Source organism: Aethina tumida, chromosome 2, assembly GCF_024364675.1.
Source record: "Aethina tumida isolate Nest 87 chromosome 2, icAetTumi1.1, whole genome shotgun sequence".
NCBI lineage: Eukaryota > Metazoa > Arthropoda > Insecta > Coleoptera > Nitidulidae > Aethina > Aethina tumida.
Genome location: NC_065436.1, coordinates 18944600 through 18969521, shown reverse-complemented (window position 1 = coordinate 18969521; position 24922 = coordinate 18944600). Strand labels below are relative to the sequence as shown.

Genomic DNA, 24922 nt, shown 5'->3' with positions numbered 1-24922 from the left:
AATTAAATAGTTGAACTATATAATCAAAATGTTTGATATTCATTTAGAACTTTGTGGACGACTACAAGGTAACAGAGTAAAACTTTCAAATTTTGATTCCGTTGATAAAATTGAATTATTTATCAATTACAAAAAAAGAAACAAAAACTTAAATAATGATACAAGTTATACAAAAAATAATTTAATTAAATTCTATATATTATTTATTTTTATTAATTTTTGTGAAAGATGTCATTTTGAACAAGGTGTGAATATGTATGAAAGTAAATTAATCTGGTTGTAGACAACGACCTGGATGCATAGATACTACGCAATTATAAAGTAATCAATCTCGTAATTTACCTCTATCGAAACCATCATCTTTCCACTGCATCCACCTCGAATGTGCTAATTATGCATATTGGAATTCTAAACGGCGACCTAAAATAAATCAGTTTTTATGACCTGTGACTAAATGCGTTATGCAAGTGGTTCAATTACACTTAGCAATAAATAATAAATTCGTATTATTGTCTGTGTTTATGTTGTTTTTTGTAAATATTTACGACAGGACCTTGGGAAGATTGCGATGGTATCTGTTTAATTGTAATTGGGGCTGTCAAAATATGTGAACTCATTTTCAGTATCTGCTGACCAACACATTCTTTTCTTCTCTTCTCGAATTATGTTCCAGATAAGAGAGATTTGTTTAAAACCGTCGTAGAACGTAAATTTTTTATATTAAGGTCATGTGTGAAGTAAAACATAATGACATAATTGTTTTTTATTTAAATATTGTTAACTCATACAACAATATTGAATGATAAATTTGTGCCTTTGCCTTTATTCTTTGGCACCTTGAAATTTTTCAGTTTTATATTTTTCTATTTACTCAACATATTTACTTATTATATAGTGAATTATAATTATCAAATAAATAAATACAAATTGCAAAAAGAATGAGGCAATAAATTAATATCAGAATTTATAGTATATAAAGAAATTTCAGTAATTCGTTGATTAAAAACTGCAAATCGATTCATATTTTTGAGATAATAATAAATTTGAGTTTGATGATCAGCATAATGTAGGCTGCAATTGTAATTGAGTAATTATGCAGATTAAAATAAATTCCCAATGATAAAACAAACTGTTTAATTTCAACTTACAGTTTACATGTATTTAAAATTTGATTTTAAAATTTTGTATATCGTATGCCTCTTTAATGGTTTGCATTTAAAGTTGAGGTTTTTAAAGTCGAATAGTTTTAGTCTAAAACTGGAAACATAATTGATGATGCAACCCTTATAAACATCGAAACCGAGCCCGAAGCTGGATTTGTAAAATAAAGTCAAGTATGTCGGAGCAATGAGAGATATCTGTAGGGGACACCGTGTCAGAGGTCAGTCGTAACCAGGAATAGATCCAGCAGCATTCGTAGATAGACCGCTAAGCGGTCACTTTCTCGATCGATGGCGCGGTCAATATTGACAGGTGGTGCTTTCGTGGTGGTCCTTTTATTTGCTAATGTTTCAGGGGAGATCATCAGGACGAAGCAGGTAAATTATAAGTGAAACATTTTTGACACGTGAATTTTAATAACTACTAGAATTGTGGTCTTATGAACTATATAAATGTATCTCAATATTTTATTTGTATAAAATAAATTGTAAGTAAAAGACATATTTAAAAAAATAACTCCTAGCAATAAAAATTTTAATCTAGGTCTTATTTAAATTAATATTTCATATAATTTTAATAATTAATTTAAATATTTTCTTCCTTTATTTATATGTGCCTCAAAATTAAATGAAAAATCAAGCACATGTTTTTATATGTAATTATATAATTTTAAATTAAATGAATTTATTTATTTACTAATCAAACATTAAATTACCTATTTCCACACCACCAAATTTAATATTTACATAAATAAATATTGTAAAGTTAATAATTTTAACAAAAATGTAGGCTTCATTAAGTATTTTTTTAAATACTAGTAATTCATATATTTTAAGTGATAATCTTTATTACACAATATTAAACTAGTTTTTTCTAACAATTTTATACTTTTTATTATATAAAAATTATGTTATCATATTTTGAAATTATAAACAAAAATAAAATATCCTTAAATATATTTTTAGATTAAATCTTCTAATTTTTATGCATGTTAAAATTAAATATTTCCTATCCATTAAAATATGTAAAAAATTTACGCAATATTAAAATGAAAAATTTACTATGTACTAAATTTCTTGGAATTCTACAATTCTAATTCAGCACAAACATAATTGACTACTTATCTTCAAAAAAACATCTTATCGTACTAATAATACTTTGTAAATTTAAAATGCCACGGATCACTGAAACAGTCATGTTCTATTTTACTATTAAGTGTTTGTCCCTAATCAATGAGGATGTTGTTAAGCATTTTTGTGTGGCTTACGAAAACAAACTGACACAAAACTATATCTCTTAGAAACCATAAATCACGAAAGATGACATTTTCGTAATTCTATAATAAAATTATGGATTTACTTGGCATTGATATGATTATTATTATTAGAACTCTTCAAATGTTTTTAAACAAATTTTTCAACTAAATATATTTCTATAATTAAGAAATTTATTGTTTAAATGTAAATATTTAACTCTAGGAATTCGATAATTTCCTACAAACCTTAGAAGATCATACTGAGCTCTCACAAAAGAACCCTTCGAAAAAGTCAAAAACTTTGTACGACTATCAAACTGTAAGTAAAAATTCGCATGCAAAAACTAATTCCTTATAGACGCGTATGTTTTAAAGCGTAAGGCAGCCTACAAAGACTTGACAAATTCCAGATGTCTGCTTAGAAATCTCAATGAAAGTCACGGTAATGAAAATGTTTTCCAAGAAAATGGAAAATTGGTTTTGCCCAAAAACTCCGCATTATCTGATCAGCTTACAAAGCGACAGGTAAAAAATAAATTGTTGAAAAAGTTTAGCAAATTGATTGATATTTTTTAAGATTTACACTTTGGGAGGACCAAGGATAACTGAATTCTGCAGCGGTTTTCCGGTGTATTTAATTCAAGAAATGAATAACGACAATGAAAATTACATGAACGATATATTTGTCGAAACTAATGAAAATTTTAGAAGACGAAGATCCACAAGGCACTATTTTAGAGGACGAGTTAGGGGACAAACCCAGTCTCAATATTTGAATTTTGGTCAAAACACTGAACCTGGAAAAGCTGAGGCTGAATCCACTTACGAAGGTTCCCGAGCAGTAGTTAGTAAGTTTAATTTATTAATCATTTTGTTTTACATTATGAGAGTTAATTATCGAAAGGTGGAAGCAGTGGAATGGGTCAAGCTCAAAGTCAAAGTAGTCCATTTGACTGCGGGGATTGCGGTCCTGGTGGAGATCAAGAACAAACTTTACACTTCAGACCGGGAGGTATTGAAAATGAAGAATTTTCCTATGAAAGACCTGGTGCTGTTGGACCAGGGGGTAGAGATCAAGGTAGTACGCAAAATAATGAGTAGTCGATTTAAGTTATCAAATACCAACTTAGGTGGCAGAGGGACAGGAGATGGCAGAAGACCAGGTGGTGAAAGTGGATTTGGACCAGGTGGCGCAAGGCCAAGAATTGAGGTTGGAAATCAATATGGACCTGGTGAAGGATATGGATCAACTAGTAGAAGGCCCACCACTGGGGTAGATGGTTATGGTCCTGGAGAACGCCGGCCAGGTCAAATTGAAGGTGATCGAGGTATATATTACATAAGAAGTACATATATTTTTTGATAAATTACGAATTTCTAAGGTTACGGGCATATCGGTGAAGATGGAGTAGGTGCAATTGGAAGTAGACCAGGAGTTTCCGGTCCGGATGGTAGGAAACCTGGCACTTTATACCCTTCAGGCAAGGCACCTGGTTACGGACCTGGGTTAGACGGTGGAATTGGGGAACCATCAGGACAATTTGGAAGAACGCCTGGAGTTACAGATGGCAGATACAGGCCCGGAGGAGAGGGTGCAGCAATTAAACCTGCTTATGGGCCTGATCAAAAACCGGGCGGTGCTGGGGAAGGTTACATTCCAGGAGGAAGACCTGGTAGTACTGAAGGCAAATATTATGGTCCAAGTGGAAGACCAGGCCTGGTGCCTGGTGAAGATTACGGGTCAGAAGGAAGACCTGACATTGGAGGTTATGTACCAGCAGGAAGACCAGGCACTGGGACAAGAGGTCCCGGTGCACCTGGTACTGGGGATGAAAGTTACGGCCCAGAAGGAAGGCCAAGTACCGGAGGTAGGGGTTACATTCCAGCAGGGGGGCCTGGTACTGGGTCAGTAGGGAGACCAGTTGGCGAAGATGGAGCTTACGGCCCAGGGGGAAGATTGGGGACTGATGGTGAAGGTTATAGACCAGGAAAAAGACCAGGTGCTGGTGATTATGGCACAGGAGGAAGACCTGGAATTGGTTATGGACCAGAAGGAAGACCAGGTGGTGGCGATCAGTACGGCCCAGGAGGAAGACCAGGTGGTGGCGATCAGTACGGCCCAGGAGGAAGACCAGGTAGTCGCGTTCAGTACGGCCCAGAAGGAAGACCAGGCGGTAGCGATCAGTATGGCCTAGGAGGAAGACCAGGCAGTGGCGATCAGTATGGGCCAGAAGGAAGGCCAGGCACTGGCGTTCAGTATGGACCAGAAGGAAGGCCTGGTAGTGAAAGTGGAGGTTACAGACCAGGTGGAAGGCCAGGTACGGGAAGAATTCAAGGAGGAATTTCTGATGGCTTAGGAGGATCAGGAGGAAAATTTCAAGGTGAACTCGAAGGTGGATACCAAGAAACTGGGGGTCGTCGTGGCAAATTCTCAGGAACTTTTAGTGGTGATTTCCAAGTAGATCACTCTGGACGACCAGGGCAAGGACTAGGAAGTGGCGGATATGGACCTAGTGATTATGTTTCTGGACATCGACCTAGTGATCAACAGCCAGGAGGTATTACAGGTAAATATACAGTACACTATAAATATAAAATATAACTATTTCTTTAACGAAAAGGAGCAGGTTATGATCAACGACCTGGAGAACGTGTTCAACCAGTCGGACCAGATAGGTATAGGCCAGGTGGAGACAGGTATGCACCAGGATCTGGAAGTACTGGAGCTTATGCACCAGCCGCTGGAGGATACAGACCAGGTACTGGAGGAAGAGGTTATGGAACTGAGCAAGGCGGTAGCGGTGGTTATGGACCGGCAAGAGATTCTGGTGGTTACGATCTAGGAGGTGGTGATGCAGGCGGTACTTATGGACCTGGAGCCAGTGGTGGTGGTACTGGCGGTTATGCACCGGGTGCTGGGGGTGCTGGTATTTATAGGCCTGGAGGAACAGAGGGAGTTCCACCGGCACAATTTTCCAGGCCCGGTTCTCCAGTAGATAGATATGGTCCCGCTTCAGGTGGCTATATTCCTGGTAGTTTTGGCCCAGGCGAAAGGGGTTATGGACCGAGCGGCCATGGTCCCAGTAGTGGAGCAACAGGCAGTTATGGTCCTGGGACTGAAGCAGGTTATGTTCCCGGCACTGGTAGAGATGATTATGGCTCCGGAACTAGACCGGGTGATTACCGTCCTGGAACTGGAGCAGGTGGTTATGGTCCAGGAACTGGTGTGGGTGGATATGGTTCTGGAACTGGTGTGGGTGGATATGGTCCTGGAACTGGTGTGGGTGGATATGGTCCTGGAACTGGTGTGGGTGGATATGGTCCTGGGTCTGGTACAGGAAGCTATAGTCCTGGTACTGATGTAAGTGGTTATGGACCTGGAAGTGGTGTAGGGGACTATGGCCCAGGAAGTGGTGCAGGAGGTTATGGTCCTGGAACTGGTGCAGGAGATTATGCTCCTGGAACTAGTGGTGGTTACGGTCCTGGTGCCGGAAGAGGGTATGGTCCTGGAACTAGCCCTAGCAGTTATGGTCCAGGTGCTGGTTCAGGCGGTTATGGCCCAGGAACTGGAGCAGGTGGTGTAATTGGTCAAGGAGAAGGTGTAGGAGGTCATGGACCAGGTAATATAATATTTATCATTGTTTACAATTTGTATTTAAAATAATTTTAAGGTATTGGCGACTATGGAGGTCAAGGAGGAGCTTATAGACCAGGAGTAGGTGACCAAGTTGAAGGAACAGGAAAACCGGGACAACACGGTGATAGGTATCATGAAGGTAAAATTATTCACAACTTTAAAGATTTTTTATAGTAAAAAGTTATTAAAATTTAGATGCATCAGATGACGGAGACTCCCAAGTACTCACATCAATCCAACAAAATGAAAAAAATGAAACAGAAGCACAAGCACAAGCTCAGGGAAAATATCATGGCGGAACATCTCAATCCCAAGTATCTGGCAGTTATTCAGGATCAGGTTCGTTCAGTGCTTCGGCAGGCTCCGACGATGGCAAACGCGGTGCTCAGACTCAAGTGTCAGGTGGTAAAGAGGGTGCTCAGAGTTCCGCCCAAGGTCGGGGCGGTTTGGGACAGTCCCAGGCTCAAGTGATATATTCTTCGGAGACAGGCGATACAATGTCGGGGGCGCAAAGTGGTGGATCGACACATGGCTCACAAACACAGGTTCAAGCTAGTGGGAAAGGGGGAATGGCGGATGCGCAAGCAAACGGCCCTGGGGCTACTTCATCACAAGCACAAATAGCATTTTCTCCGAATGATGGTACCGACTCGCCCCCTCCAAGAGCTGGAGGTTCAGCAAGTGCTCAAGGTGGAACATATTCGGGGCAATCGCAATCACAAATCCAAGGTATTTGAGAGAAGATTTGCGTTACCATACTAAAATATTCATGAATATTGTAATAATAATAAATAATTTAATTTTAGGCACATTTAATCGAGGTATAAGATACACAGGTGGAGCCCAGGCTGGATCTGGGGGAGCTTATGGAAAAGGCTCTACTAATTCTACTACCAGAACATTCGAATTTAAACCCTTCACTCCAGTAAAATTTAATACCCCACAGATTCAGAAAAATACAGCCACAACTGATGTCCAAATTTCAAAAGTACGATCAAATTCAGATGAAGATGTGAGGACTGACAGTCCAGTTGATAATGATCAATATCCTGAGGTAAATAGAAATAAAATGCATATTAAAAGATTTACATAAATCAAAAATAACTCATAACTCTTATTATGAAGTATGATGAAGATTATGATGATTCGACGACCACAGTACCACAAACGAGAAGTATAGACGGAACAGAAGCTAAAAGAACTCAAGTGATCTCACAAGAAACCAAGACACAGAAGCAACACATAGTTTTGGATCCGTTAGAAGATTTAGATGCCACCGTACATCAAAGTACCGGAAACTTCCCTAAACACGGCACAATTTTACAACCTGGAGAGTTAATACCGGGTTCACCCGGACAGCGGATACCAAACGGGTTTAGAGGAAAAGTTCACTCTTTCACAAGAGGTAAGTTATAGAATTTACAACAATTTGTTAATTAATTTAAATATTTTTAAGGTAAAAACACTTACGCAATAGGCCAAAACTCTTTGGCGCAAAGCGTTAGTCTAACGCCGGGTAGCGGTAAGGTACTTTACAGGAGTCCTATTTATGCAGTTGGTACAAAAACAACCCAATTCAAAAATGGTCAGTATGGTTTTGGTACTGTATACAGCTACCAACCCGCCCAATACCATGTCAAAAGCGGTACCGCTTTACCGAACTTTCATTCCGTAACCAAATCAGAAACTGGTTCAAAGAATGTTGTCACCGGTCAAAAAACACCCAGTGTTTACTACACTCAAAGCTCGAGCTGTGGAGTTTTCACCAATAATTGTGTTTTCACCGCAAGTGGAAAATTATGCACGCCTAAGCCAAAAAACAACGCAGATGGCTGTTAAAAATGTATTATTCTTAGTTTTATTAAGTTTTTGAATAGTGTTCAATATTTTTAATAAAATATATTTAATATTTATTGACTTATTTAATTGTTATTAAAAACGTTACTTTGCTTATCAAAATTATAAATTTAAACTATTGAAACAGAATTTACATATGAACACTGAGTTAAATAATTAAATCAGAAAAAAGCAAACAACATAAAGTTTCATTATTTTATTGGCACAAATTATATGTGATACAGAACCCTGAGCTGTATAGCTTTTACTCCTTTCATATTATATAAATATAAGACTCTTGTTAAAATGTGCGGTAAAGTAACTAAACGGTCTTGTCAATATCTTTGCGTCGAAGCAATCTAACAAAAATATATAAGGCACTAATTAGTGCATGTTGGTGATTGTGAATTGAACGTTTTTTCTTACATATTTATTGCTAAACATTGTTAAAGGTTTTTGATTGCAGTAATCGATTATAGATATCTTAACACATTTAACAAGTGTACACTACTCTCTAAAAGGGAAACAGCACAGTTAACATCCCTTTTAAATTACAATTAATCTAGTTAGTAACTTAGTTCGCAGTTTGGTTACACATTTTTATATATAGTTGATAAAATTGTGGTATCAAGAATATGCATTAGTATAATTCGTCCGTAACGAGTAGAAATAGTATTTTACAATGTCAACAGTACATAAAACTTTATTAGTACCTTAAAATATGCATATCATACTAATGCACAAAGTGAAGTTTCTTAGCACTAATGTGGAGAGCGTAAAAATTTTGTAAATACGTGAGCAATTTACGTTGATGAATCGAATATAATAATTAATGTATTTGTACTTCTTTAAATTATATCACCTCAAATTCTAACACTGTTTGTCGTTTTGAAAGTTTGATGTGTTACAATATAAACATTATAAAAACTCATTTGAAATTATTTCGATCCACCGAACACTTATAAAAATGTAAGTGTTTGTAACAGATTAAGGGTTATCATGGTTCACCCTGTCAGCCATTTGGTAATGATACTTTTTTGAAACTGTTAATATTCTTATACCCTGTTGACAATAATAAATAATTCACACTTCAAGCTCTCTAGTGCTAACAATTTTGTTAAAAAACACATAGATTCAACTGTTAAAAATTTTTTTAGGCATTCACAAGAAGTCTGCCTATAAGAAAAAGCTGGCGATCCGCTTATCGATTAATGTTTAAAAATAATGTTTGTATTCAATATTAATAGTTGACTTGTATGAAGAATATTAAACCATACCACTGCATTGATGATAGATTTCATCTCAAGTAACTGCACCCATTTAATTAAACACCTTGATGTTCCCTCCAGCTTTTTCTATATAATTATATACTTCATGCAAATGCCTTAACTTTTGGGTTATTACGTATATTTATACATATTATCCAAACAATTTTATAAAAATAATCAATTCGAAAACCAGATGTTAAAATCCTAGAACACATGCAATTTCGAAAGTATAACGTCAGTCTACCTTATTACAAATCAGTCAATTAAATAGGACAGACAGATACATCCCCAGTTACTTAAGAACTGGGCGAGGTTTTAATATTACTAGTCAGCTGGATTTGTGCCTACATTTCTAAAATAATATATTATTTTTTTTGTTTGAGTACATAATAATTTATAAAAAAATATACAAAAACTATAAACAAGTAAAATATACAAGACAAAAATATATAAGTTAATAAAATATACATTGTGGTTTTGTACATGTGATAAAATAATACATTGAACGATAAATAAATAAAAATGAGATTATAAATTGCAATACTTTGCGCTAACCTTTGTGTATTAACACAATTAGGTCTTAATCCAAGTTTCTACAATTATTTTTTATTAGTGTGTCACTTATAAGAAATTAATTACCAAGATGGAGTGTTAAATAGCAAATTTGCCACAAATAGTTGTGAACATGACTTAGCTTTGAAGATACCCCATACGAAAAAACTTTATAAAAAAGAAGAATATTCAGTGACTGATTAAACACAATTAATTGCATTATCACCAAAATATATAATTTTATATTAATCAATTCGAATTTAATTCATGTTTTGAATTTTACACCAGACAATTAATTATTTAAAAGTTTTGTCTCAGAAATGTGATGGAAGACAATAATAATAATAATTGCCAATTGATGCATATAGAAATACTCCTCCATTTGATATGCATAGGTGTGATGAAAATTTAATCAAAAATACACAGAATTAAATAAATAAGTATGAAATATTAATACTCGTTTAAATCATCATCGCTCACTTCTGCCATCAACAAGTTTCCGCGATGCGTCAGTAGATTCGTTGAGTTCGAGTTACGTAATCTGAAAATATGTTACATGTAATTTTATTAATTATATTTTTACTAATTCTCAAATACACATTTAAAAAACAAGGTAATTATAATTTAATACTACTTCTACAAAGTACGTTAATTTTAAATTAATAGTCAAAAGTATGTAGTCAATATACGTTTATTATGAAAGAAAAAGACATGCACTCCACACACAAGTATACTCACACACTCATTTTCATCATAATGAGCCATCTCCTCACCACCGTCTTCTTTTTCGATACTGTACCCGAAGCACAAGGCAAAAACAAGATGAAAATCAATAAATTGTTAGTTTAAATATATAAAAAGAGTAACCGCCTCGCCCAAATTTAACCACCGTTAAAAGAAACCTACCTGGTGTGGAGGTGCTGTAATTGCACTTGGAAATTATCCACCTGTTCCTGTAGTTCGTCGTTTGCCCGCTGCAATTTACGAATGTTATTCGAAGCTGTATCCAATTCGTCTTCTGCAACTGCGAGATCCCTCTTTAACTCCTCCACTCTGCCTCTCAGTTTCTTCACTTCCGTCTCATACTGTTCAGCTCGGCGTACTGCATGTGCAAGTTCCGTAATCTTGTCTTGTACCATCTTTTTCAGCTTATTCTGCGAGTGTTTTAAATCGGCGATTTCCTAAATAATAGTACATTTATTAATTAATACTTATTATTGATCGAAATTAATGGCTTACTTTGTTTTTATCGCTAATTTCTTGTTGTAAGTGTCGAATTTCTGCGTCAGAATTGGTAACTGGTCGACCCCTTCGCTCTATTCTTTCTTGCATGTCTCTTAATTCACCTCTTAATTTCTTGTTGTCCCTTTCCATGGCTAATTTCTCTGTTTCCAGTCTTTCGCGTTTGCCCCATTCCGCAGCGTTTTCTGCTTGCAACCGTTCGAGCTAAAATAATAAAGTTGATTAATATCTTCTATTAATATAACATAAATAACTTACCTCAGCTCTGAGATCATTGAGTCGCTTATCCATGCCTTCCCGAGAGTTCGCCTCATCAATGAGATCAGACTTAATAAGCTCCACCTCCTTCTGATGTTGATCCTCTAACGTAAGGAGTTCTCGCATGGCTTCTTGCCGTGCTTCACGTAACTCTTCACATTTGTCTTTCGCTTCCTGCAGCTCACCAGTGAGCCTTTCGATGTTTCTGTGCAACTGTGACTTTTCCTCCCTTTCGATCTGCAACGTTTTGGTCGCCTCTTCAAGTCTCAGCTGCAACATCGACAGTTTCTGTATGACGTAATCTTCATCGTATTCGCCACTGACTCTGTCCCGTTCGCCGTTTACTTTTTCGGTGCCGTTGGACTGTTCCGACATTTCCGCCTTTTTCTCGAACTCTTTTATGTACCTTGGTACTGCGCCTTGTAATATATACTCCTCAATATTCGCATCCCTTTCGTTCTCTTGAATTTGCGTGCTGTCGCATTCCGGATTCGACTGGGAGGAAGACACACCATTTTCTCGTTCCTTCAACAAAGATCCGTTACTGAAAACGAAATCTTTCAAGGGATCTTCACTCAAAGCTTCAAAAATGGAGCTGTCAAACTGTCCTGCATGTTTCAGCAACAGTATGTGTATTTTTTCCATTTCTTTCTTTAATTCGTCGTTTTGTATTTCCAAATCTTCCTTTTCTCGTTTGTAGGTGTTGGCGTCTTTTATGGATATCTCCAGTTTACTTCTGAGTTGTTTGCACTCCTCCCGTGCCTTGTTGCGTTCCGTTCTGACTTTGCTCCATTTCTCGCGCCAGTTGGCGGTGCAATCGGACCACCACCTCATGGTTTTCTCCATTTGGGCGGCCCGGCCTTTGGCCTCCTCCAGTTCTCTTTGCCGAAGAGCCTATAAGTTGAGGAGTTTAGTAGGTGACATGAGACGTGCATAAAAAATGAAATCTTAAGACAAATGAAATATATATAATAGTCTGTAGTAACAATTCTAAATTTAATTTATAAATAAATTATGGCTTTGCTTATACATTCTAACCAATGAATAATTGGGGCAGTCCAATTCTTCTGGAGTACGGGTATTAAATATTAACAAGCTATCATATATTAAAGAAATGGTCCCTTTTAACATTTTAATGGATAAAAATATAGTAATTCTTATAACTACATAAAACAACAATAATAAATTAAAAACATTAAATATAACAATTATGACTAAAAATTTAACATTAGAACGTATATTCTATTAGAACAACTTTTTTGATACCATTCACACAAAATTTAGTTTGTGTGATCAGCAATTCTTCATCAAATGCAATGATGATGGTATTTGAAGGTAAAATAAGTTTTTAATAAAACAAGAAATGTCAATAAATGTTAGTGTTAAGTTTAATGTTGTACAAAATAAACACTTTTTTTTAAAGCATTTTTTTTAAATTAATCTTTTATAAAACAATTAATTGTAAGTACATGTTTTCTCTAACAAACATAAAATATTTCTCTGGCTGCAATTAATTCCCATAAAATATGTGAAGTCAACCAAGCACCTGGTTAACAGTTTATACTTTCTATTAAATATATACATAAATGTTAGTTTAAATTAGTCTAAAATCAGACAATAGTTTATTGGCATAAGAGTGTCACAACAGTAAGGAATTTGCAGTCTAATATGATTTTCTGAGTCTGTCTATACACAAGCGAGGTTTATTTGTTTATCCTCTGCATAATACATAAAATACAGTTATTAACACCATTTAAATTGCTTACATATCGCATAAATTAGCTTAAACAGAAAGGGCTTATTGTTTACACCTTCAAGACCTCCTAATCTTAGCTAATTTTGTATCTTATGCAACGACGCATGTTACGCCCCTTCAACAAGACAAGACCGCAGCCGATCCCACATACCTTTTATATAATAATTTCGAAATAAACAATAATATTCGCACCTCATTGGCCTCCCACTCAGCAATATCCGCGATCCTGGAAGAAGTAATTGAGGCCGTATCGTGATCCCGGACATGCCTTCTGGACGACGTGCCGCTCGTTGTACTCTGAGCCATTTTTTCGATTGTTTGTTTCTCACATAACTTGCGTTTTTCGCGAGGCAACCGTTTAAAAATCGCACATAAACATTCAACTGCACATCAATATTGACATGATTTTCTTCAGCATCTGTCAACTGCGGTCCGGCAGGTTTGCCAACATTAGAGAGTTGAAGTTAATCGTAATGTGGGTTGCCTAATATAAACAAGTTAAAATCACAAACCTATAGGTCTTGGTCCAGAGACGGACAATTTATTATCCACTACACTTTTAAAATGGAGAAACGCAAGATCAAATTAAATTTGGTTCTTTATCTTAAATCGGTTACTCAATATAAATTGATTGGCTTATATAATTTTCAAATAGTTGTCTTAAAAATTTTTAACCAAATCTTTTCTAATTAATTATAAATTGAAATTTTAATAAAATGTATTAAATTAGATTAGGAAGACATCAATCTAATAAGCAATATTAACTTGGTTTTTACAAGTCGAATTCTTCCTATAAACGTTATTGCATTTTTAAATTCCACGTAAAATTCTTTAGCTATTAAAACATAAATTGTTTTCGTATCTTATCTTATCTTTTGAGGTATAAAATTAACAGATTGAGTGACTAACTAAAATCTCAGTCTAACAAATGGAATGTTAAAATGATCATCCTTGGTATACATATTATCAAAACTGAATCCTATCAGAAACCATAAATATTAAAAAATACTGAACAGGGGGATTAGTATTTCTGTTTACTATTTTACCACTTAAGATGCCAATAACTAGAATAGAAACACTGGATTTTATATACTTTTTAGAAAATTTATTATTTATTTATTATTAAAAGTGTGAGAAAAAGCTCATTCAACTCGGGTATTATGTATGGTGTTTGCCTTAATTGCTTGTACTAAATTACTATAAAATTAGTACGATAAGTTGGGCAATAAAGTGACGTGTATAAAATATTGTAAATTGTATTTTGATTGTAGTATTATTAAATAATGTTTCAATATTCTTGAACAATAAGTTTTGTGCTATTTTTGACACATAAACTAAGTGAATAAAATGAATGAGATTTTTAATTTTTCCACAGAATTATGTATATACATAATTTTTTTATGAAATTTGGGGGTGTTTAATCCAGTGGTATAGTTAAATTTAATGTAAAAAATTAGCTAGTATGATTTCTTCAATTTTTATGCCTAAAAAATTATATCCTATAGTTTTGATTAAAGACCAAAAAGTGACATTTTGTCTCTAAGTGCATATTTTCATGCTTTACAACTGAAAAAAATGTTTTACAAAATTGGACAAAAGATACAATGGGCCACACTGTATATACAAGGAAGACCAAAAATATTAAAAATATAATAATAAGTAAATAATTGTTTTCCAAAATTACTGTTACAACTTTCAGCACTACTTCAGAAATTATATATTGTTTGATTTTCTATGAGTAACGCCCTTTAAAATAAAGATAATTTAAATTCGTATTTGTTCTAAATATTTATCTTAAAGCAGACCATAACAACAAAGTCAGGGTTACGTGTTTTAGACAGGCATTACGTGCCTAATTGTAAGAATAAAATTTCCTCAAACTAAGCTAAATGCAAATATCAGACGTATCATAATTATGTGTATCGTATATTGTATGTTTAGCTCATTTACCTAGATAAACTTTGTACATGGAGACTGGTTGTCATTACAAATTGAACAGAGGTGTATTCATTAAATATGCTAAATATCAAAAAATATCAAAATATTGTATATACATCAAACATAAATTAATGAATACATTTAATTTCTAAATAATAAATGCCATATTATTTGAAATATTGGTACCTTCTGTCTGTCTTTATAAAGAGAGTTTACAATGAAGTATCTTCTCTAATTATAATAATAAAAAATTCATTAAGTAAATTTGTTAAATAAAAAAATCTAATGTTACATATACGTATATTATTATTTGATATATTACATTATTAAATAATAATTTATTATGTAATACTTACTTTTAAATATATAATAATATCTAAATGACATACAATAAATTTTAAACAGAATTATAGAATTTATAATAATTTCTCATGGTAATAAACAATTTATTATAATAATTTATGGTTGAAGATGAAATAAATTATGTGTATCCTTTTATTTATTTTCACTCTTAATTTATAAAATTAAAAATTTTCAAAAACTTTTTTCTGCTGCGTTTATTTCATGTTTGGAACTGACATCTAAATAAATTAGATATACAATTTGATTTAAAGCTCAGTAGTTGAAAACACTTTTTTCTAATGAGATTAATTAAAATTTTTACATTTTTTTATAATTATTTAGGCGAATGCAATGAAAAGTTTCTAAAAAGTTTAACAGATAAACTTAGTGTTATTAACGCTACGGACTATTACGGACCTGTTGTTCACGTCTTCTTTAGCGAAGCGGTGTATACGTGGAGGATCCATCCCACCTCTACCTGTCTTCCACTGAATGGTCGAACGTCTCAGCGATTACGTTCAATGAACTCGAAGATGAACCATGTTCCGGTAACAACAAAACAACAGTCGCCGGCAAATTTCCACCGCTTAAATAAACAATAATAAGTGAAATGTTATAAATTGAAATTGCACCTGTTATCAGTGTAGTGTGTGCTAGTGCTAATGCTGGAAGGTGCGTTGGAACTTAAAATAACAGTTAATGCCAACGTGTTACTAGAACTCAACCAAAAGAATTCCTCAGTGAGTAGTCGCGATGGCCGCGAGTCAGCCGCAGAAACCCAAAAGTCTCATATGGGCCTACGTTTACTGGCTCTTCGGCGGTTTTTTTGGTTTGCATCTCTTTTATCTTGAGCGGGATGCCCATGCCTTCCTCACGTGGAGTACCTTCGGTGGCTACGGACTGGGATGGCTGGCCGACATCACCAAAATCCCGAGGTACGTGCGGGATTGCAACGACGACCCAAAATACATAGCGGAACTCGTCGAGCGTATGAGGACCAACAAAAAGGTAAATTTGGGACAGTAGGTCAAAGGTATAATATGACTACCAATATATTTTTTTAGTTAAAATAATAACAACTAAAATTTTGTACGTAATTTAATCAGAGTGTAGTATAGTTTAATTCAGTTACAGATATATTTATAATTTTAATGAAATAAATTTAGTCAAATTAATTATAAATTTAATTCAAATATAAATAACCCATTTACTACATAATTTATTGATTATTGATCTGGTAAATTTAAATTATTTACAAATTGACATTTAATATTCGTATAATGAGTATTTATTTAATAAAATCAGTAAGTTTAAGTAATTTTTTCTTCGTTATAAATAAAAATTTATGAAACCAAATAAATTGATAATAATTATGTTACTCATTATTGCTATTTTTAATTTTTAAAATATTACAGAAGTATGAATCATAATAAAAATAAAATCTTACTCTGATTCAGAATTTCTGATATCATTATATGTAAGTGCATTTAATAGTTAATGTACAAAATAATAATTATGACTAGTTAAGTTAGTTAGTTAAGAAGGCAATATAAAAACATTTGCGTATCAAAACTAAGTAATTTTATTCAAAAAATTAATGTTAATTTAACAACAAAAATTTTTTATACTAACATATATTTATTATTCAATTTTCGAATATTATTCAGAAAAAAATACTTAAATACCCTGACAAATTTCCTAGGTACGACTACGACCATTAATTAATATGAAACGAATCAATAAACATAATTTCTATTAATAAATACTGTTTTTAAAAGGAATGTGAATTATTTAGTGAAATACATTTATTTGTGCATATATTTTACCTTCATAGAAAATATTTGTTGAAATTGACGTGGAAATTTATCTTTTCAAGGTAAAGTTTCCTATAAATTGTGATAAGCCAATATATTCATATATTATAACCATTTTAAAAAATGTTTAACAAAGTTTATATTTTAGAGAATAAAATGCTGTAATTATGTACTTAATTTTGTGGATACATCACGTACTTTGTATATTACATAATTCATTTCTATACATACATTATTATTATTATAAATAATTATTTATTACACCACATTCATAATTGTTTATATATAGTATAAAACTTTTAGTTTGTGTAATTGTGACACTAATTAATTTAGATAATGTTTTTAGCCACCATTTTCAACAAGCCGTTTCATTTCTTCTGTGATGGTGGGTTATTTATGGGGGCAACTAGTAGTATTAGCAATTCCTGCTGACGAAGTTGCAGGAATAAACTGGAATGTATTTCATTGGGCCATTCCTTTAGCAGTATCTTTAGGTAAACTATTACGTCAATCTTGATTTTAAAAAACCTCACAACGTATTCAATTTCTTTAGGAGTATGGATCGTGGGAAATATTGGTAGAGAACAGGGCAAACCTTGGTTGACAATGGCCGTGGCCTATATATCTTACACATCCAGATGGTATTTCATGGACGAAAGCATTTGGATGCTGATTGTGGTATGCTGTCCCGCATTGGCATTCGAAACCTTTTCGAAAGAATGGAGGAGAGCGCCGAGAAAGAAGCGTACCTTCTGTTCCCGAGTGGGCGTGTTAGTGGTTTGCGGATTGTTGTATTCCGGATTGTGGTGTTCCTACTTATATTTCAACGGCAAAGTTACCGACTCAAATGGGGACGAAATTCCTGTCCACGAAGCTCTACATCATTTCTTCACGTCGCCTTGGTGGACGGATCTTAAACAGTCTCTCTATGACGTATATGTTTATGCCCAGCATCATGGATGGTACGATATCATTAATAATTAAAACATTTTATAAATTACGTTTATTTTATAGGTACGAGATTTGGAAACAGATAATAGAACTTTCGGATCCGCAAGGTGAACAAAACGCCTACAAAATTCTGGGCGTCGGTCCGTCATCCAGCCAGTCTGAAATCAAATCTAAATGGAAGGCGCTTAGTAGGGAGTTTCATCCTGATAAAGTGAAAGATCCAGAGTTGCAGCATGCTGCTCAAGAGAAATTCATGGAGATACAACAAGCGTATGAAATTCTCTCCAAGATCAAGAGCAAAAGGAGTAGGAAAAATCAAAAATCGATTAAAGATAGTGAACTATGAGAACGAACAGTTTACCAAATTGTAGTATATAGTGTATGATAGTTTTATTTATAGATATTTAAAAGGATACAATGCGTTACCATGATTATGATCTGTGTACAAACTGTTAGATCGTCTTAAAGACTCTAAGACCACATGATGATGTTGGGTGACGTATTTATATGAAGAAATTTTTGGACATACAATTTTACTATAATCTTACGATATCTAGTCCGTAATAATCGACGATTATAATGACAGGAATTAAGAAGTACTACATTATTTCTATTTAAAATTTTATTACGATTTATTTTAGTGTTGGATTCTGATTTAAAATTGCGTTTTATTTGTTTTTTTATAATGTGATTAATTTGAATAAATTATTTTTTTTTTTTAAATAAAGTTAAAGATGAATAATTTTATTTTTTATATTTATTATATTAATATTATTTATAATAAAACATGTTATATAATAAATTTTAGAAAAAGAATGTTTCATGTGAAATTTTTATTCACTTTCTGTGTAACAGAGAATATTTTCATCATTTATGAATTTATTACCTCAAATAATTATAAAAATATGAAAATTTTATTAATTTATTTTATAATATAAATTAGACCTGTACTTACATGTTTGTTACAAATACTTCAGAAAATATAAGATAAAATATAGACTTTTTATTATTTTATTTTTAAACATAAACCATTGTTTTCGGGCGCATCTCATATTTATAAAATGATTTTTGGAAAAAAAATATTTTTAATGTTGAGTTGTAAATTTTAGTCCATATTTCAATTTAAAAATTTGAATGTTTTGTCCGAAAAATACGGTAATTTAAAAGTGAATTGAAAACAGTATTCCACTGACTGAAAGTCTATTCGAAAGAGTTTTTATAAAGTCTATAGTCACATTATACAACACAATTTGTTAATTGGACACATGCAGTTACGAAAAAAATTGGCTACGTTAATGGTACCTCTAAATGTAACTGTAATTTACCAATTATATGTTAAATTGGTTTTCAAAAAATTGTTACCCGTGCTAGATAAATTAACATTTATCAATAGATAAAATATTTTTGTCATAACTCAATATGTTTAAAAGTGGAACACCGAAAAATTAATTTTTTAATACTTAGTACTTACTAGTGTGAAATTACTTCTACTTCATTCTAGTAGACGAGGATGAAAATGAATCATTATTTAATATTAACCTTTATTGTCTACTTAAAGTATATTCATTGCGTCAGTGAAGAGGACGTAAATGAGTTAAACGATTTTTTGCAAGATGAAATGAAGAAAATTCAGAATAGAGATTTTCGTACGGATAACTCAGAGTTCGAACCAGCAGCAACGATTCCACCGGATGGTAAGTAGAATTACATCAGTACAAATTACATTACATTTCATTATCAAATTTCTGGCATATCTTTAGATTTTGGAGAATTCGATTTTATAATTGTTGGTGCTGGATCAACTGGCACGATATTGGCGAATCGTCTTTCAGAAATCAATAAGTGGAAAATACTTCTATTGGAAGCCGGTGATTTCCCAGACAATTTCACGCACGTTCCATTTATGGCCGACATGTCCAGATTCACAAGATTCAATTGGGGGTACAAATCGACACCACAAACTAAATCTTGTTTAGGTTATTTAATATATTTTTTTTACTTCCAAATATATTATAATGTAATTTACAGGAATGGTAAATAGACAATGTGTAATACCTAGAGGAAAAGGTGTAGGTGGAAGTTCACTTTTAAATGCTCTAATCTATGTTAGAGGTCATCCTTCAGATTTCGATAAATGGGCTGCCATGGGCAACCCTGGATGGTCATATAAGGATGTCTTACCTATATTTAAAATAACTGAGGGGATTGATAAGAACAATCCAATGGCAGTCATTGATTGGAAATACCACAATGCCAGTGGTCCATGGCATACAGAATTTTATCCCTTTTCCGATCCATGTATAAATGCATTTTACGAAGCTAACAAATATTTAGGTTATGAAAGATCTGATGTTAATAGCCCACAACAAATAGGTTTCACTCCTAAATGTGTAAATATAAAAAATGGAGCAAGATTCGATACTGGGACAGCTTTTATTTTGCCAATTGTTGGTAGGCCCAATTTAAACATTCTTACAAGAGCTTACGCAATTAAGATTGATTTCAAAAATGTTTTGGGAAAGTCTGTTGCAAACAGCGTCACATTTTCTTACAGTGGAAGATTGCACACAGCTCGAGCACGTCATGAAATAATTGTGTCTAGTGGATCTATTAATACTCCGCAATTACTAATGTTGTCAGGAGTAGGCCCAAAGAAGCATTTACAAGAAATGAAGATACCTGTTGTTAAAGATCTTCCAGTTGGGAAAGTCATTCGGGAACATCCAACCTTTTTTGGTTTACTATTTAGTAGCAACTACACCGAACCCATTAAGCCATTCAAGGAATATGTCCGGGAGTTTTTGAATGCCGAAGGTCCACTAACAATACCAGGAGGTAATCGAGCCTTTGGATTCTACAAAACAAAATACGAACCTGAACCCACAACGCCAGATATGGAAATGCTTTTACTGTATGGTAACTGTACCGCTGATTTTGCCAAAAAAGCGTACGCTTGGAATCAGGAAACATTCGATGCAACTTTTGCCAAGGTGAAACCGGCACAGTGTTTCTCTTTGATGCCAGAAGTACTTCACGCCAGATCTGAGGGTTCTGTCAAGTTAAAAACCAGCAGTCCCTATGATTTTCCCTTGATAGATCTTGCAATGTTGACCGACAAGGAGAATATTGACGCCAGTATTCTTTACGAAGGTATCAAACTTGCTCTGAAATTAGTCGACACAGATGCGTTTAAAAAAATTGACGCTAAACTAGCAATTTCACCTTTACCAGCTTGTAAGCAGTATAAGTTTTTATCCAAGGAGTATTGGTATTGTGCGATCGAACAGATGACCCTTTTTCTTTTTCATCCTGTGGGGACATGTCCCATGGGTCCTAATTCATCAGAATTTGTAGTAGATAATGAGTTAAAGGTACATGGAATCAAACAACTAAGGGTAGCTGATGCCAGCGTTTTTCCTTTCACTTTGTCGGGACATCCTAGTGCTGTATGTGTTATGATTGGTGAAAAATTAGCTATGATGCTTAAAGATAAATATTTATAAATAATGATAAAAACTAAATAATATATAATTTTATTTTAAGAAAGGGGTAGAAGGGTTTTTAGTTTATTATTGTAAAAAGTTAATTTAAGCTATTTTAAAATAATGTTAATGAAGTATAATTTGTGCAATTAAAATCCTTAAACTTGCAACAAATAAATATAAAATAATGATACAGAGGAATTAATTTCATATGAAATTTTTAGTTAGTTTATCTGTTTCAGAGAATATTGTAAAAATAGTTCTATTTAATCTATATTTTTATCAGTTATTACCTGAAATAATATGAAAATCTTATGAAATTATTTTATAAAATAAATTAGACCTTTTCTTACATGTTTGTTAGAAATACTGAGAAAATATAAAATAAATATAATTTTTTTATTATTTTATGTTTATACATTATAAAACGTATTTTTCAGAATATAAGACGTAACTCATATTTATAAAATGATTTCTAGAAAAAAATATTTTTAATGTTGAGTTGTAAGTTTGTGTCCATTTTTCTTATAGTCCGAAAAATACGGTAATTTAAAAGTAAAATTATTCTAGACACTGCCTTTTGGCGTCATTTTTAATATATATAGTTTTAGTCCTTTTGTGATGATGAATTATTCATCTAGACAATTAATAGTATTGGTTAATCCCGCTAAAAAAATTGTATATTTGGCAAAATTAGGATGTGTATAAACTGTAATTCATTCTTCATTCATTGACCCTTTGGCAGTATTCTTAATAAAATTTACATTAATCCAGTATGATTCACTGTAAGAATGTTGTCTTACATATTTTATTCTATCGACATGAATTCAATTCAGTGAGATTCATTTTACAAAATTTGAAATTTAAGTAAGTTTTAATTGTTTCCTTAAAGTCCATAGTTACTATTAATAACAGAATTTGCGGTCTTACATTATACAACACAATTTATTTATTGGTACTTCTAACATGTAAGTTTACCAATTATAAGTTGTTTTTCATAAAATAGTTACACATGCTTGATAAAGTAGTATTCATTAATAGATAAAATACTATTTATCATAACTCATTATATTTAAAAGTGTAGCTCCGAAAATTAAATTTTTTATTACTTCAGTATGAAAGTGCTTCTTTAGTAGACGAGGATGAAAATGAAATGTTATTTAATATTAATCTTTATTGTATACTTAAAGTATATTCATTGCGTCAGTGAAGAAGATGTAAATGAATTATACGAATTTTTGCAAGATGAAATGAAGAAAAGTCAGAACAGAGATTTTCGTATGGATAACTCAGAGTTCGAACCAACAGCAACGGTTCCACCGGATGGTACGTAGAACTACATCAGTATCTTTTCATTATCAAATTTCTGACATATCCTCAGATTATGGAGAATTCGATTTTATAATTGTTGGGGCTGGATCAACGGGTACGATATTGGCGAATCGTCTTTCAGAAATCAATAAGTGGAAAATACTTCTATTGGAAGCTGGTGATTTCCCAGATAATATCACACACGTTCCATTTATGATGGGCATGTCCAGATTCACAAGATTCAATTGGGGATACAAATCGACACCACAAACCAAATCTTGTTTAGGTTACTTAATATTTATTACTTTCTAAATATATTAAACTGTGAAATTTACAGGAATGGTAAATAGACAATGTGTAATACCCAGAGGAAAAGGTGTAGGTGGAACTTCACTACTAAACGCACTACTCTATGTTAGAGGTCATCCTTCAGATTTCGATAAATGGGCTGCCATGGGAAACCCTGGATGGTCTTATAAAGATGTCTTACCTATATTTAAAATAACTGAGGGGATTGATATGAACAATCCAATGGCAGTCATTGATTGGAAATACCACAATGCCAGTGGTCCATGGCATACAGAATTTTATCCCTTTTCGGATCCATGTATAAATGCATATTACGAAGCTAACGAATATTTAGGTTACAAAAGGGCTGATGTTAATAGTCCACAACAAATAGGTTTCAGTCCTAAATGTGCAAATATAAAAAATGGAGCAAGATTCGATACTGGGACAGCTTTTATTTTGCCAATTGCTAATAGGCCCAATTTAAACATTCTTACAAGAGCCTACGCAATTAAGATTAATTTCAAAAATATTTGGGGGAAGCCTGTTGCAAACAGCGTCACATTTTCTTACAGTGGAAGATTGCACACAGCTCGAGCACGTCATGAATTAATTGTATCTAGTGGATCTATTAATACTCCGCAATTACTAATGTTGTCAGGAGTAGGCTCAAAGAAACATTTACAAGAAATGAAGATACCTGTTGTTAAAGATCTTCCAGTTGGAAAAGTTATTCGGGAACATCCTGCGTTTCATGGTTTACTATTTAGTAGTAACTACACCGAACCCATTAAGCCATTCAAAGAATACGTCCGAGAGTTTTTGCATGCCGAAGGTCCACTAACAATAGGAGGAGCTAGTCGAGCCTTTGGATTCTACAAAACAAAATACGAACCTGAACCTACAACACCAGATTTGGAAATGTATTTAATGTATGGTAACTGTACCGGTGACTTTACCAAAAAAGCGTTCGCTTGGAATCAGGAAACATTCGATGCAACTTTTGCCAAGGTGAAACCGGCACAGTGTTTCTCTTTAACACCAGAAGTACTTCACGCCAGATCTGAGGGATCTGTCAAGTTAAAAACTAACAGTCCCTATGATTTTCCCTTGATAGATCTTGCAATGTTGACCGACAAGGAGAATATTGATGCCAGTATTCTTTACGAAGGTATCAAACTTGCTCTGAAATTAGTCGACACAGATGCGTTTAAAAAAATTGACGCTAAACTAGCAATTACATCTTTACCAGCTTGTAAGCAGTATAAGTTTTTATCAAAGGAGTATTGGTATTGTGCGATCGAACAGATGACCGTTTTTATGTTTCATCCCGTGGGGACATGTCCCATGGGACCTAATGCATCAGAATTTGTAGTAGATAATGAGTTAAAGGTACATGGAGTCAAACAACTGAGGGTAGCTGATGCCAGCGTTTTTCCTTTCACTTTGTCGGGACATCCTAGTGCTGTATGTGTTATGATTGGTGAAAAATTGGCTATGTTGCTCAAAGATAAATATTTATAAATAATGATAAAAATTAAATAACCTAATTTTATTTTAAGTAAGGGGTAAAAGTATTTTTATTTATTATTGTAAATAGTTAGTCTTAAATAAAGCTATTTTAAAACAATGTTAATAAAGTATAATTTGTGCAATTATACATATTATACATTATAAAACGTATTTTTCGACTATAAGACGTAACTTAAAATTATAAAATGATTTTTAGAAAAAAAATATTTTTAATATTGAGATGTAAATTTAAGTCCATTTTTCTATGCGTCTTGTAGTTTTCAGTCCTTTTGTGATGGTGTATTATCCATCAAGACAA

General features: G+C 33.3%; 5 protein-coding genes across 7 annotated transcripts; 4 read left to right on the top strand and 1 right to left on the bottom strand.

Annotated features, from left to right (window-relative positions):
• Window positions 1-341: 341 nt before the first annotated feature.
• LOC109601302 (coiled-coil domain-containing protein 102A) lies at window positions 342-13367 on the bottom strand. 3 transcript variants are annotated; one of them, XM_020017527.2, is made up of 6 exons: window positions 13158-13367; window positions 11210-12103; window positions 10949-11155; window positions 10616-10890; window positions 10448-10502; window positions 8092-10250 (listed from the first exon to the last, which is right to left on the bottom strand). In XM_020017527.2, the coding sequence occupies exons 1-6, from the start codon at window positions 13269-13271 to the stop codon at window positions 10242-10244; spliced, it is 1554 nt and encodes a 517-aa protein (XP_019873086.1). In that variant the 5' UTR covers window positions 13272-13367; the 3' UTR covers window positions 8092-10241. The 3 variants fall into 3 exon arrangements, with proteins under 3 accessions (XP_049818965.1, XP_019873086.1, XP_019873085.1); XM_049963008.1 differs by lacking the exons at window positions 8092-10250; window positions 10448-10502 and adding an exon at window positions 342-420; XM_020017526.2 differs by lacking the exon at window positions 10448-10502.
• Window positions 1442-7966, top strand: LOC109601296 (collagen alpha-1(I) chain). Its single transcript, XM_049963002.1, has 13 exons — window positions 1442-1538; window positions 2640-2735; window positions 2792-2941; window positions 2994-3264; window positions 3321-3494; window positions 3547-3744; window positions 3799-4983; window positions 5038-6036; window positions 6088-6192; window positions 6249-6782; window positions 6860-7107; window positions 7179-7458; window positions 7510-7966. The coding sequence occupies exons 1-13, from the start codon at window positions 1452-1454 to the stop codon at window positions 7890-7892; spliced, it is 4710 nt and encodes a 1569-aa protein (XP_049818959.1). The 5' UTR covers window positions 1442-1451; the 3' UTR covers window positions 7893-7966.
• A 2192-nt stretch (window positions 13368-15559) lies between the features above and the next one.
• Window positions 15560-18720, top strand: LOC109601301 (dnaJ homolog subfamily C member 22). The gene is made up of 4 exons (XM_020017525.2): window positions 15560-16253; window positions 17406-17553; window positions 17613-18021; window positions 18074-18720. Exons 1-4 carry the CDS (start codon window positions 15999-16001, stop codon window positions 18354-18356), a joined length of 1095 nt encoding a protein of 364 aa, XP_019873084.1. The 5' UTR covers window positions 15560-15998; the 3' UTR covers window positions 18357-18720.
• A 1320-nt stretch (window positions 18721-20040) lies between these two features.
• On the top strand, window positions 20041-21513 carry LOC109601292 (glucose dehydrogenase [FAD, quinone]-like). Its single transcript, XM_020017515.2, has one exon. The coding sequence runs from the start codon at window positions 20041-20043 to the stop codon at window positions 21511-21513; it is 1473 nt and encodes a 490-aa protein (XP_019873074.2).
• A 1115-nt stretch (window positions 21514-22628) lies between these two features.
• Window positions 22629-24721, top strand: LOC109601291 (glucose dehydrogenase [FAD, quinone]-like). The gene is made up of 3 exons (XM_049963006.1): window positions 22629-22818; window positions 22874-23089; window positions 23141-24721. The coding sequence occupies exons 1-3, from the start codon at window positions 22635-22637 to the stop codon at window positions 24613-24615; spliced, it is 1875 nt and encodes a 624-aa protein (XP_049818963.1). The 5' UTR covers window positions 22629-22634; the 3' UTR covers window positions 24616-24721.
• Window positions 24722-24922: the final 201 nt, after the last annotated feature.